Source organism: Artemia franciscana, chromosome 3, assembly GCF_032884065.1.
Source record: "Artemia franciscana chromosome 3, ASM3288406v1, whole genome shotgun sequence".
In the NCBI taxonomy this organism is placed as follows: Eukaryota; Metazoa; Arthropoda; class Branchiopoda; order Anostraca; family Artemiidae; genus Artemia; species Artemia franciscana.
In genome coordinates, this window is record NC_088865.1 from 20,715,670 (window position 1) to 20,731,057 (window position 15,388).

General features: G+C 34.9%; 1 protein-coding gene across 3 annotated transcripts in view; it reads left to right on the plus strand.

Moving 5' to 3' along the window:
* Positions 1-1,748: 1,748 nt before the first annotated feature.
* LOC136024998 (carbonic anhydrase-related protein 10-like) overlaps positions 1,749-15,388 on the plus strand; it is a 76,592-nt gene continuing 62,952 nt past the window's right edge. For 2 of the 3 annotated variants that reach the window (XM_065700617.1, XM_065700619.1), the window contains exons 1-4: positions 1,749-1,864; positions 9,816-9,932; positions 12,976-13,026; positions 15,177-15,310. In XM_065700617.1, the coding sequence (XP_065556689.1) occupies positions 9,899-9,932; positions 12,976-13,026; positions 15,177-15,310 (219 nt within the window). In that variant the 5' untranslated portion in view covers positions 1,749-1,864; positions 9,816-9,898. The remainder of the gene's footprint in view (positions 1,865-9,815; positions 9,933-12,975; positions 13,027-15,176; positions 15,311-15,388) is intronic. The other variant, XM_065700618.1, reaches the window with a different exon arrangement.

Sequence of the window (15,388 nt, forward strand, 5' to 3'; positions counted from 1 at the left end):
GAAAATAATATACATTCTAAAAATTTTCTCTTCTATTACAACACTAAGTAAAAGACTGCAGAGACTTTCAGAAAAGAATATCATTATGTGACTGATAATGACTAATAAATACACACAGCTCTAAGCTTAAATCATTTCAGTATGTCACAAATGACCGTCCTACTTTTAGAAGCCTCAGGATGCTCTTATGTTATAATTTTTTGTTCATTTTGGTCATCATTTATTTGTTGATTACTACTTCTGTTCATTTTGAGTTTGAATAATATAACTTGTCCAACAAATCAAGTGCATCCATGTTTTCGGAAACACGATAACTACAGTATATATTTATCGTCTATGGGTATTAGGCTGAAATCTTTGGAAAAATATTAAGGGGGATGTAAGGCTACATCAAAAGACGCTTTGTGCATCCAGTCTGTCACAAGGGCGTATCGTAATATCTCATAATCAGCTGAGGGCATTAGCTTGAATATTTCAGGGCATGTTGAGTGGAATGTTGAACTAAACCAGGAGACACTATTAGCACCCAGATGGTCTAAAGGAGATATCTGCAGTATCATAGGAACAGCCGAGGGCATTAAATTGAAAATCTTTAGGGATGTTGATGGGTGTGTTGAACCAAAGCAAAAGCGTGTACCCCTGTTGTCATCCAGTGTTGCCAAAATGGCGTGTCTACAATATTTGTGGAACAGCTAAGGGTGTTAAGTTCAAAGACACAGAACAAATAAAATCCAAAGACACTCCATGCATCCAGGTTTTCGAAAGGACAGATCTGCAGTATCCCAGGAACGGCTAAGGATAATAGGTTGAAAACAGTGCAACGCTTCCTTTTTATGTAGAATAGCTTCTGTTCGTTTTAAGTTTTATGGATCTGTTTACTTTCGTTTCATTTTTTATTTATTTTAGTTTCCCTTTTAAAATCATATTCAGTACAATCTAAATATGATTTGAGCTAAACATGAGTGGAGAATTTTAGTTACTGCTGGTACAGGTCACACTTTACTTAAATTCGCTACCCCAACATATTTGATAATAAATTAATTGAAAAACTGGCAAAATTTAAGCTAAAATACAAGTTTTTTTCGCATGTAAATAAAATCCAGTATTAAAACTTAACATGAACTGAACTTACATTTAATTTGATGGTTCCTGAGTTCTATTTTGGACGTAAAGGGGAGGTTGTTAGAACGGCTAAATGATTGAAGCCGTGGTCTATTACATAGCCTACATAGTGAGGAATGCTCACAAGTCATTTTAACACTTGAACATAAATTAAAATGTGCTAAGCTACCATGATTTCAGAAAGGAAAATTGATTTTGACATCTACTCTATTTTGCCACAAAAATTACCAGCGATTTCAGTAGCCTCTCATAAATAATAATTTGGTGCTAATTTATGGCGAAACTAGCTCATTCGAGCCAAAAATTATTTATTTCTTAACTTCTTTGACCCGTACTAAATTTTGTGTAAGAATTACTATTTTCCCCCTTGGACTTTTCCGTTATCTAAAACCAGTTTATATTGATGGATTTCCCACAGCTAGTAAAACTTGGCTTTGCTTTTGAAGTTTAACATGCTCGAGTTCAGTTGATCCAAACTATATCAGATTCCCCTCCTTAAGCTTGTCCCCTTTTTTGCACCTTGTAAACAGTTGAAAATATTCTCTTTCTATTCAGAAATTTCAAATAAGAATTCATCCGGAAAATCGGGTCCATTTGGATGACTTGCTCAGGCGGAAATTGTCCAATAGGAATCAGTCCTGATTCTTAGTCCTGGTACTACTTATCGGTTGATCCTCTTTAAAACGGGACAGTTTCTCTCTGGAGTTGGCCTGAGGTGTTTAAGGCTTTAATGTTACACCTGGTATGTAGCCCATTAAACAAGTTTTTTACGCAAAATAAGCGTTAATAAAACAAAAAGCTATACATGTGATTTTGGTAGTAATCAAATTGTAAAACCATTGGAAGATAAGTTTAATTTAGCATAGTTTGAAATTGGCCATTAATATTATAGTTCAGGCCTCCCTTTGAGTTCTATTAAATAAGAAAACAATTTTTTTTTCACGGAAAGTAAGGAGCAACATTAAAACTTAAAAACATTATTACGTATATGAAAGGGGTCGCCCCCTCATCAATACCTCGGTCTTTATGTTAAGTTTTTTTGGCACTTTCAAAAGTGCTATTAATTCTAATTTCACGGCCTTTGTGATTCAGGAGCCATTTTTACGTAATAATTTCTGTTCGTTTTTAAGTTTTAACGTTACTCCTTATTTTCAGTTGAAAAACTTATTTTTTTTCATTTAATTTCTGATCGTTTTCAAATAATTTCAAGAAATTCGTCCCACCTCCTTCACGGCAAAATATCTCCCATGGAAGTATTCTCTGGAAAATTCAATCACTTTGAAAACTTACCCAGACAATTACTCTTAACATCTCCATGTGTAAAATTGAGTCGGCAAAAAGAAAGTAAAATATATAAAAAGAATTTTGTATAGGAATTCTGGAAAATTCCCCAGTGTAAAATTTCCCCTGAAAAGTTTATCACCCGGAAACTTACCTCCTCATGGAAAACGCTCCTAGCATAAAATTCATTCCCCCCCCGCCCCCTGTTCAAAAAATGTATGCATAATTCCCAATGACAAATGCTATACGTAAATAAAAGGTAAATTCCATAATATAAAGACCTTTCTCAGGGGGCTATTGAGGGTCATTATATCTCCAAAAGCATAGATATTGAAGCTGTCAACTATGTTGAACAATATGGTTATCTCGACAATATGATAGAATGACTTTGGGGAAAAAGGGGCTTGGGACGGGGGCTAGCTTCGCTCTAATCTTTTCGGTAACTTAAAAAGGACGCTAAAACTGACAATTGCAGTGAAATAAAATCTTCAGCTGATAAGCATTAGACAATTAATATCTTTATATATCAAATATTTAATTTATTTTATTAGTTCTTTCCGAGGCTGTTCAAGACACACGCAGTTTTCAGTAAAGGGTATGTGACACAGTAGGCTGAATACTTTTTCAGTTAGGGAAGGGGGCAGTAGCCAAACTCTTTTTTATAGTGATTTTTGTCCTTTTTGAGCTTGATTTGATTATTCAATTTAAGTTTCACTCACTTAAGATTTATTTATTCATTTATATTAGTAAATGTTACATGTTTGTTTGCTATAATTGCTTAATTTAATTTCTGTTTGTTTTGGGTTTTATTTATTCTTTATTAATACAGACTTTTTGTTCATTTTAAGTTGATTTGCATGTTCAATCTAATTTTTACTCATTTTAAGATTTATTAATTCCTTTATTTTTGTATCTGTTGTATGTTTGTTTGCTGTGATTGCTTATTTAGTTTGTGTTCGTTTTGGGTTTCATTTATTCTTTAACAGTAATTTCTGGTCGTTTTTAGTTTGGATTATTATAGGTTTTCATTTCTGCTAATCTTAAATTTAATTTAGCCTTTACTTTTCTTTGAATAATATCTGTTTCGGAAAGTTTTTCATTAATTTCTGTCCGTTTTGATTCCAAAGTTTTAAGTTTTTCAATATTTTTTTATCCTATCCAAACTTTTTTTTTTCCTACCCAGACTAGTATCAAAGTAACAAAGTATTAAAGTAAAGCAGGTATCAAATTAAAAAAAAAGTATCATTGTAACAATAAGTAACTTGCAAAAATTGCAGCCCTTGCCCCATAGATCAAAGTTGCCCCGTAAATAAGTAAATCAAAATATCAAAGTAAACAAAGTATCAAAGTAACAACAAGCAGCTTGAATAATTAAGAGCCCTTTCACTAAGAGTTGGACGGGGGGGATTGAACCCCAGAAGCATAATTATTTTGCCTTTGGACTATTTTGAAAAAATGGCTACCTCAAAAATGGCTTTTGACCGGATAACTTCGGGGAAAGGGGGGCTGGTTTCTCTTTGCCCACTTTCAACTCTTAACAAAAACTAGAAGTTTCAACTTACAATTGAATGTGCCCCCTCCAAATTTAATACAGCCACCCCTTCCACAAAAACCTCATACGTAAGCAATGGGCAACTTGCATAAGTTACAATCTTTGCCCCGGAGGCTATGGAGGATTTTTCAACCCCTAAGGTATAGTTATTAAAATTTTTGACTATTTTGAACAAAATAGCTATTTTAAAATTTTGATCGGATGCACTTGAGGAAAAAGGGCGCAAGAGGACTGGTTACACACTGAGGACTTTGACTCTCAAAAAGGGTACACGAAATTTGATTTCCAATCAATTAAACCTTCTCAAAAGTTCATACTACCACGCCTTCCATAAATCTTTGTGTGTTAATGATGGGCAACTAGCATAACTTATAGCCCTTTCCCGGAGGGCTTGGCCGGTTTTCAAACCCGGAACCATAGTTATTTGACATTTGTAAATTTTGAACAAGGCTAGCTCAAAATTTGCATTAGGAAAAAAGGGCGTTTGTGACGGGAGGGCTGGTTGCCGTTCAATACTGTCGACTTCGAGAAATGGATCTAAAAATTTCAATCTCAAATCAAATGAGTCTCCTACAATATTTATGCGACAAACCCTTCCATAAGAAACTTAAATAGCCCTGGGTTATAACTTATAACCCATACACCGTGCTTCGCAGGGTTGTGCCAAACCTAGAGGCATTGCTATATGATCTTTGGACAATTTTAAACAAAATGACCATCTCCAAATTTTGATCGGATGCATTTGGAGAAAAAAGGTCATGGGAAGAGGGTACCTGCCCTTTTGACTCCTAAAAAGGAACCAGAAATTTCAATTCCCAATAAATAAGCTTCCTCCAAAGTCTATACGGCCACTACTCCCATAAAAGCCTAATATGTCCCTGAGGCATAACTTACAATCCTTGCCTCTAGGAATTGTGTCAACCCCAAAATCATTTTTATATGATCTCTGGAATATTTTGAACAAAATGGCTATCTCAAAAGTTAGATCGGATGCATTTGGAGAAAAGAGGGCATGGCAGGGAGCTTTTTGCCCTCCGATAGCTTTTAACTCTTTGAAGGGAAATATAACTTCTAATTTCCAATCAAATGAGCCTCCTCCAAACTTTATTTGGCGACCTTTTCCATAAAATACTTATATGCCCGGGGCACAGCTTATGAAACTCGTGCCCGGGCTTTCGGGTGTTGTTTAAACCCCAAATGCATTCTTATATAATCTTTGAACTATTTTGGACAATAAGGCGATATCAAATTTTCGATAAGATACATTTGGAGAAAAGAGGGCGTGATGAGGGGATTGTTGCCTTATGATCACTTTTGACTTCTAAACTGGGGAAGTAAAACTTTTAATTTCCAATCAAATGAGCCATCTCCAAAGATTACAAGACTACCCCTTTCATAAAACCTAATATACCCGCGGGGAATAGCTGAAAATCCCTGACCCCGGGTTCTGGTGTGCTTTGTCAACTCCAGAGGCTTTGTTATATGATACAGGGACTATTTTGAACCAAATTGATATCTCAAATTTCGATCAGATTTATTTGGGAAAAAGGGCATGCGGGGGCTACTGGCCCTCTGATCCCTCTTCACCCTTAAAAATAGAACTAGAGCTTTTAATTTCTATTCAAATTAACCCACTCCGAGGTTTGGACGCCCACCCCTTCCATAGAAACCTTATATGCCCCCTGGGCATAACTTAAAACGATTGCACCGGGGCTCCGAGGGGTTATGCCAACCCCCTCTGGAGGGCTTTGTTATATGATACTGGGTCTATTTAGAAAAAGTAGCTATTCTGAAAGTTCCATTGTATCCATTTGCGGAAAAGAGGGCGTGTAGTGGAAGGGGGGTAGCGGTCCTCATGTCACTTTTGACTCTTAAAAATAGAACTAGAACTTTCAATTTCTATTCAAATGGACCAACTTCGAAGTTTATACGTCTACCCCTTCCATAGAAACCTTATATGTCCCCTGGGCACATCTTAAAACACTTGCCCTGGGGCACCGAGGGGTTATGCCAACCTCTCGGGAGTGCTTTGTTACATGATATTGGGTCTATTTAGAAAAAGTAGCTATTCCGAAAATTCCATCGGATCCATTTGCGGAAAAGAGGGCGTGTAGAGGGGGGGAGGGGGTTAGCGGTTCTCATGTCACTTTTGTCTCTTAATAAAAGGAACTAGAAATTTAATTTTTAATCGAATGAAACTCCTCCGTAGTCTGCGCGACCATTCCCTCCGTACAAACCTTGTATACCCCCGGGGCATAACTTACAAAACTTACCCCAGGGTTCTGGGGGGCTGTATCAACCTCAAGGTTTTTTTATCTGATCTTAGTATTATTTTGAACAAGTGGATATATCAAATTTTGATTGACATATTTGGGGAGAAGAGGGCGTAGTGCGGGGGTCTAGTTGCCCTCCGATCATTTTGACTCTTAAAAGGAACTAGAACCTTCAATTTCGAATAAATGAGCACCCTTTGAAGTTTAGAAGACCATCCCTTCCATAAAACCTTATATACCCCAGGACATAAATTAAAATACTTGATCCCGGGCTCGGGGGGGATTGCCGAATCTAAAATTTTTATTATCTAATATTTGAACTTTTTTTTTTAACAAAATGGCTATCTCAAAATTTTCATTGAATGCGTTTGGGATAAAAAAAAAAAACCCTGGGTGGGCTTCCGATCACTTTTGACTTCAAAAAAGGTACTAGAGCTTCCGAGTTCTAATCGAATGAGCCCCCTCCGAAGTCTATACGACCACCCCTTTCATATGAATTGCCTCCGGGAAAAAATACACGGGCGAATCTCCAACTTCTTTATGGGGGGGGCGAGAGGGGTTCATATCCAGATAGTCAAGGGGCATGAGTTATACAATAATTTTTTCTTCAAATTATTGGAGGGCAACAATTATTGAAGGGATTCGAACCCTCGCCCTTCTGACAAAGGATCCCGAATCCAGCTCACCAGCCACTCGGCTAGTACTATAACACTATGACTGTAGGACTTAATAAGAGTTGCCTCTTATTAAATCATAACTCATAAAAGTATATACTGAACGTAAGGGGAAATATGCTGGCATTCTTTCTTAGCCCCTATTCTGAAGTTAGCTTTTGGATAAGAAATCTTTCAGGGAGAAATATTATATTCTGAGCATTAGCGATAGTCTTCATAAAATGTAATTTTAGCGTAAAAAGTGAGGGGTGTTTTTTAGGCAGTGACAGTCCCTTTATGTAAAGGCCAATTTCTTTTCGTTTTGAGCTTTGATATCTCGATTCGATTAAAAAAAATCACTCTCAACATTAGATTCAGGATTATCCTAAGCATAAATAAGGCTGCCGCCTCCTTTAATCCCTACTCTTTGAAATGGTACTTAAAGTTTAGTGTAATTATACTATGAGTAAAAAATGGGATCATTTGCATTTATTTACTTTAGTAATGTAGCAAGATATCCTAAGTATCTTAACAAGCTTAAAATAAATATTTATTACAGTCGACTCTCGATAACTCGAACGTTGGTGACTCGAAATCTTTGATATCTCGAAGTATTTTTAGTCCTCTTGTTGAAAATTGTCTAAGTCAAAGAAAAAAGAAAAAATAGCGGTTATATTTTATCTCTGTAGCTCAAAGTGACCCAAAAATTACCTTTATAGCTCAAAATTCAGCAAAAAAGTCGCAATTTAACCTTCACTTTACACCCACAAGTAAAAGTTTACCTCTGTATCTCGAAGTTTTTTCAAGGGACTTCTGTTAGTCGAAACCCAGGTATGCAGGTTGCAACTTGTAAACTTTGATATAGATTGAATTTTTTAATATAATTTGTAACAAACTTTATTAATGTTCAGGTGTCTAGTCCCTAGCAAACTAAATTTATTATTGACATTTAGAAATCAAGTCTTCACATTTGAAAGTAAATTCCTTACATGTCGTCTATAATGCACTAATAAAGTCTTTGTAGTGGCTCTAGGGAATAAAATAAGTGATTTTGCACCTCTGTAGCTCAAATCTTATGTAAAACTAGCTCCACAAGACGAACTACACATAAGTCAAACTGTACGTAATTCGCAGAAAAGTCGATGTCCCATGAATTTCGAACTAGCGAGCGTCGACCTGTATATTATTTCAAATACTAAACTCAAGCCTTAAACTGCTCTTAACTTTCTAATCCTCTCTAATTCAAAAACTACAAAAATGTAATCTCTCTTTAACTTTTTGAAAACTAGTTCACTTAATCGTGTTCACACACACGCATCCCAACCCTACTGTGCAGATAAGCGTAGCACCGTTATAGCTCATGCTACACTCATACAATTGTGGACATAAATGCTTTAAGGATTATAACAATCCATCAAATCGTTAACTCCTAAAATGTTGTTCAGGGAGGAAAAGGGAGGGTTTGAAACAGAAAAGGTCTTTAGGGCTATAATTTTTGCGATTTTAAGGGAACTCTTTTAACTCTTTTAAGGGAACTCTAGCTCTTAGCATATACCATAAAACCGAAGCAGAAGAATCCACAGCCGTGAGTATCCTTGCCGGCTTAAACAAAAAAGTTTGTATTTCTCAAACTGGAGCTTTAACTAACATTTCAGACTTCAAAAAATTGTTGAATTTAACGGTGAAATATTCATCGAAATTGCAGAGATATGCTTCACCTCAGTAAGGAATTATGAATCCGGAAAAAGTAATAATACCGCATATTTCTCCTTATTATTTGCCAGTTGAGTCCCATCCTTGGGTTTTCATATTACAACAGTTGTTGATACGTGCTGTTCAAAAGCGCGTAAATCCTGTAGAAAATTGCCATTCAATGTTGACTTCCAATTAAACATGTTTCTACCATTTGTTTCGATGTTTTAACGCGTAAAGTTCATTGGTAATTGTAATAAAACTATAAGAAAAACTAGTAGCTGTGTTAATAGCAGCCCATGTGCTCTCAAATAAGCACTCGTTCAAAAAATTTACTTACTTTTGAACAATTTCTTTTTTTAGGTAGTTTCTTAGAAGTATCCCTTATGAATATGAATAATAATCAGACTTTGAGAAGCATCACTCCTTCTATGAATAAAAAATAGTATTTGTTTTAGCTTGGCTTGACATTTTATGAAATTTTACTAGTTTAAAGATTTCTTTTTTGTCGAATGAACCTTATTCTGTTTGTTATTTTAGTTCTTCCGTAGTAACAACACTGGTTTTAGAAGTAGCCTATTTATAACCAGAATTTCAGCAATTACTATAAAATGTCCTCTTAATATTACTGGTATTAATATTACTTAATATTACTTAATTTCACTGGTTTTAGAAGTAGCCTATTTATAATCATAATTTCAGTAATTACTATAAAATTTCCTCTTAATATTGAAAATCCCTGGACTCGTTCAAGAATTTACCTCAGGTCAAATTCTGATAATCATCGTCATCACTTTCTTCAGCTATATTACCATCTAACTTGGTTCCAAGTTTGGGCATATCTCTAGGTCAAGTATACTTAATGGTAGTTTTACCAAATAGCTTGGAAATTTATCCTATCAATTAGAATTTGGAGCTTGAACTAGCAATTTTGTTAATCCAAAAGCACCTAATGAGAAATAGGCTCGATTTGCCAAAAACTTAGAACGAGCTTCTACGAAATTTGAGCCAACAAGAGCCCTCGAGGAAGAATACATTTATGTGCAAGACACTCTTTGAATAAAATTCCAGGCTTTCTTGAAAGGAATATTTTTAGATACCATTTTTTTTTAATCTGAGCATTATCGTAAACACTTCTAAGCAATTATTTTTGCCTTCAACAAAATTTATTCTAATGATGTTTGGTGTAACTTTTGTGTCATTATTTAATTTTCCTGAGGTTTTGATGCTTTGAACTTTTAGGTGCGATTGTAAAATCTGCCAGCAGGAGACCTTTAATGACACCTCCAGTTGATTGATTAATTATCCGATTCTTGGATCCCGTCATGCAGTGCATCACCATTATCATCTTTGTTCTCCGTAAGTAAGGTCCTAATTTAATTTCCTGTCCAGAGGAAAGGAAGAAATTTCACAGTTGGAAAATGGGAAAAATCTCGAATTTAAATACAAGTGCCCGTGGGCTTGAAAGAATTTGATTTCCGCAGTTTTCTACTTTTGATCTTTTTGATGCGAAATATTGAGAGAACTAGCAACCCAATCAAAAGTTTCAATGGTAGGAGGTACAGAAAGTAATATCTCATTTTTGATTCATTTTTGAATCATTTGTGTAATTGCTCCGTTAGAATTAAATAAGATTAATTGTTTTGTGGGCATTGACATATCACTAAACTTATGTACTATGAAGGTCAATTTTCACAGCATAGAAAGCTTTTAGATTGGACCCATGGTATGTTCGAAACCTTGGCAATTTTTGTTAGCACATTTTCAAAAAAGCTGAAACCCTGGGAAAATTTATGCTTTAAATCAAATTTTGTGTATTTTTTTTGTCCTCACTATTAGATCCTTCCCTGTAGCAAAGGCAATTGGCAAATTCAGTTTGCTGTATTTGTCCAAGTATGAACTTACTGGTATAAAATAGGTTAAACAAAAATGTTTGGTTCACAATTTAAGCAAAGAAACCAAAAAATTATTGGTATTAGTTAAACTTAAAGTGGAAACTGTCAATAACATGATTTTCTCATTTTTCTGCACAGCTCCAGTCCTGGTGCCAACAACAACAATGATAGTTATATCAGTCTTCACCAGGGTCATCACACTGTTCATGGTAGTGAACGGAGAGAAAGAGAGGCATTAGCCAATAATAACTGAAACTCCAAATAACTGATGTTCGACAGCAATATGCCACATATGCAAAAAAGAATTCGATTTTGATGTTGAATCAAATTGTTAGAAACTAATTAATTTCTATATGCTTCTTAAAAATTACTAGGATAGGAAATTTCCATAGCTGTGGAAACAAGGGGAAAACATTAGCAAAACGAAGTACGATCTGAGTGTAAATTATACCCTCAAGTCAAACATGTCTGGAAACCTTAGAGAGTAGGTTTCGAGCTCTTATTTACAAGGAAAACTTATTTTTTTAATGGGTTATCAGTATCGAAGCAATGATCATTCAAAATCCAGAAAGGGCTAATTCGATTTAACAAAAAATCGAGAGAAATTAACATTCTACAGTAACCTTCCAAATTCTGCCACATAAACAATTTGGCTCCCAATTTCCCTAAGAGGTCATAGGGGTCAATACTAAGAAAAGGAAGGGGGGCTTATGCATTGCCCAGCCAACAAGAGTGTCTACCACTACGATTACTTCTATCAAGACATTTTTGGAAATGGGTATTTCGACCACGCCTACCCTCAGCTCAAATAGCCCTACCACCACTATTCTTGACAGGATTAGTCCTACGACAAATTTTCCTTCGACGGTCGATTCATTTACAACTATTCCTAGCACAAATGCTACTACGATTACTTCTGCTATTACAACTACTTCTACCATGACTACCGTTACTACTTATGTCATGACATGGGGCAGTGACTAAATAAGTAACTTTCCAGTTACTGGTCGTCATGCCCAGTTAGTAATCATAAGGCAGGATATTTTGTGAATTATGCTGCTGAGATTGAAGGGATTAGAGTCAGGTTAGGTTATGAATGGAAATGGCTTCAAAAATCATACCTGGGGTTCAGCCCCTCTGAATATGTGAATTTCCAACCATGCAGAAAGAAAATTTCTATTAGGAAATAATCTAAAGTTGTGTTTTTTTCTGGAAACCAAAAACAATGTAGAGGGTTAGAGAGGGAGGGACATCAAATTTGTTTTTATAACAAATTCTGTTTGTTTGAAGTTTGACTAATTTGTTAATTATTATTACTTCTTGTTATAGGTACGATTTTTTTTTTTACACATGGCAGTTTCTCTTTCTATTAATTTGTGTATCTTGCCAATTTCACTATATGTAATTACTCGGTTTCAGCTTTGAATATCATTTTTACTTTTCGTTGAAACATTACTTTTAGTATTTAATACAAAACTAAAAGCGAATTAATAAATAAACAGACAGCGACACGTTTCACGCAAAGTTACATAGATAGAAAAAATATGGCAATAATATTGAAACAAGGATGGGCCACGTACAAGGAGGCTTGGTTCTTTTGCACTCCCTCTTCTAGACTTTCATTATGTAAATGATTTCCTCCTGCTTTTTTTTATATTTTTCTTGTAATATACCCATTCTTCCTGGTTTCAAATCATGGCTGCGTCGTCAGACAAACCCTAGTAACGAATAGATTCTGGCTTGTAGAAACTAAAAATTTAAAAACAAGTAAAGAAGAAAAAACTGTCAAGTGAAGAACAAACGGAATTTGAAGCTGACTTACTAATGAGAACTACTCTTTTGATTAATTTTAACAATAAAAATTATATTGCAAAAGCAAATTTGTGAGAATTTCAAAAAAAAATAAGATAAATTGAATAAGAAGAGCCAAGAAGTTTAAAAGTGTTTAGGATCTCGTGGAGGAATACTGACCCAAAGGCCCCTTCCCCTGCGTAGGGACATGATAAGGGCCCTAATTAAAAACAACGATATCCTATTTGCACTATTTCAAAAACAAGCGTCAACGTCTTTGAAAAGGGTATTTTATAAAAATCTTTGATTGTAAAAATTTAGCCCCCTCTCCTTATAGACAACAGAAGGAAACAATTCACTTGCTTTAGACTTTCTTTTTTATTTCATCCTTTACTTGCTTATACATATTATGTCATTCACAAATCTTTGTTGTTCACAACAAATTTTCTTTTTCACTTAATTTAAATGTTCGGCTGGTTTGAGTTACTCTGTTTATTAAAGACAGCCATATTCTGCCTTAACCGAGATTTTTGTATGTAACATTTAATGAAGAATTATTTTTAAAAAACAGACAGACAGTCTTCGACATGACTATTATGGCTCATCTTAAAAAGAGAGAAAATTTTTAAAAATGCCAAGTTACAAGCACTGTAGTGGTAAAAATACTGACTACGATACATATAATAGCTTAAAAAATACAGTATCTTTAATTCTAGGAACTGCGTACGCAAGCTGGGATGTGTGGTGGACGTATGATGGAATTTCTGGTAAGCTACACGTTCAGTTTTTAAACTCTTTCATTTAATTTTATTTTTGTATTTTATGTAATTAAAGCTTAAGATGAACAGAAGCTATTCCGTCCATGAGGGGAGTTTTTCTCTCCTCAACATATAGTTCGTTATTCTACACTTTTTTAGTACTTTAAAATATTTTTATTGCAATTCAATGGCCCTTGTCTATCAGCCTTTGTTTATAAATTATTTTGACAAAAATTCAAACTTCCGTTAAAAAGTGAGGAATTTAGGAGGGGGAGCCTCCCCAATTTCCGAAATGATTTCTGTTCGCCTTAAGTTTTAATGTTACTCCTATTTTCCGCTTGAAAAACTGTTTTGTTTGTTAACTTCATTCAAACCAAGAGCTGCGGATTTCATGCACTGCTCTGTTTTTCATTATGCTGTAGGGGCTATAAATACGGAGAATTTATAAAAATGCTTAGTTCAAAGAGAGAGAAAAGTGTATGATAGATAAAAGTTTTTGAAAGTTGTATGAATGGTAGGTTTATTAATGTTATGATAGATGATGTCGCTTGTGCCCCTTTTCTCGTAACTTGTGGGGTCCCACAAGGCTCGGTGTCTGGTCCTCAACTATATTTTGAGTATACTATATTCGGTGTATAAGATTCTACCTGGCTGATTTTTGTCTGACCTCAGTTGCCGATTAAACTACTTTAACATTTTCTAGTCGATGTTTACATAGTTTGATATTGATGGCTAGTCGCGTTTTAAGAATTTTTTGTGTTTTTACTATTTTATAGATTGCGTAGACTAGTTTTATTTTATATTCAAGAATAGGTGAGCCCAGGGCATTGATGTAAAATTTTGTTTGCGAAGGAGCCAGTTAAACAAGCGCACGAGACGCGGGACCTTGGTTTCTACCTAGATCACAATCTTTCTTAGAAACGACATAGTGATATTGTTGCAACGAAAATCGAATGAGGACATGGAGCAATTCGAAATTTTAAGGATTTTTTACCACCACAAATTTTTACTTTTATATCAGTACTCTTTGGCCCACCCTTATATTTCATACGGATGTATGCTGTGTTCTAGCACCTTATATTCAAATTTTAAACGAGTGCGAATTCTTCGAAACCAAGTAATACGACTTATTGGTGGATATTTGGAAAACCACTGAAGCGTGTTATAACAAGATCAAAGTGCTTAATATTGGGCAATTACGAGATTACCAAGCATGATTATTCTAGTATCAGTATTGGAATTGTGTCAGTCCGTAGGTATCTCATGGTTCTTATAGAGAAAATAAATCACTGCATAGTTATAGCACCCGCAATGCTGACAATCTAGTCACTGGATACAAAAGTGGAGCTAGAGAAGGATTTTTGTCTGATATCCAGGTCTCAACATTTGGAATTCTCTTCCACAGAACATCCGGGTGGTGGAACCGCTTAGTTTATTTAAGAGTTAAATGAAATACTTTATTTTGGAATTAGGTTCATAGATGTGTTGCTTCTTCCTTTCTTTTTCTGTTTTTATTATTAATTTTTTATGCATGATTGTTTTTATTTTCATGCTTAAAGATTGGTTATAATTTGGGTTGTTATATTTCTTTTTTAGTTTGTTTTGTTCATTAGTACAGAGTTTTGTTTGTTAAGCATTTCTTATATATGTGGTCTCACAGTATCAAGGGCGTTCATGTTTTTCTTTTGGTAGCCACTTCCTGGTTCATTGACAGCATTTGACTTGAAGGAAATAAAAATGAATGAAGTTCAAAATAGTGGGAAACTCCTGAATAGCCTTATAAACATGAGACTGGGTCAGTATAAAAAGGAATCACCCGTCTGCTCTTTAGTTTGCCGTTATTTGGCTAACAGAAGGAAGAAAAATTATAAATCCTACGTTATTCTGAATATCAAAGTCCTTGTTTCCCTACTGCTTAATCGTTTTCTCTCCACATATCGTTGCTATATAACAAGAAGTTTGCGCGTTAATGAACCTTGGAGTGATATGAAAAACTTCGTCTTTTGTTTGTATTTGTGTTATAACAAGATCCAATTGATACGTACATCATACGATTTATGTCTGCAGGTTACTTAAACTGTCAAATTTCATTTTGATTACAGTAATATAAGGATTCAAACTAGAGCCATTGCGGTTGCTATATCTTTTGAATATTACAGGAGCGTCGTTCTGGAATGTAAATCCCATGTGGAAGATTTGTTCGGAAGGCAAACAACAATCTCCTATTGATATAATACCGAAAAATCTTCTATTTGATCCTGCTCTCAAGTCGCTTTATATTGGAAAACAAACGGTAACTTTTAATTCTGTTTAAACTTATGTTTTTAATTTCTCCTTCACTAATAGTTTTATTTTAAATTCATTGAAATCT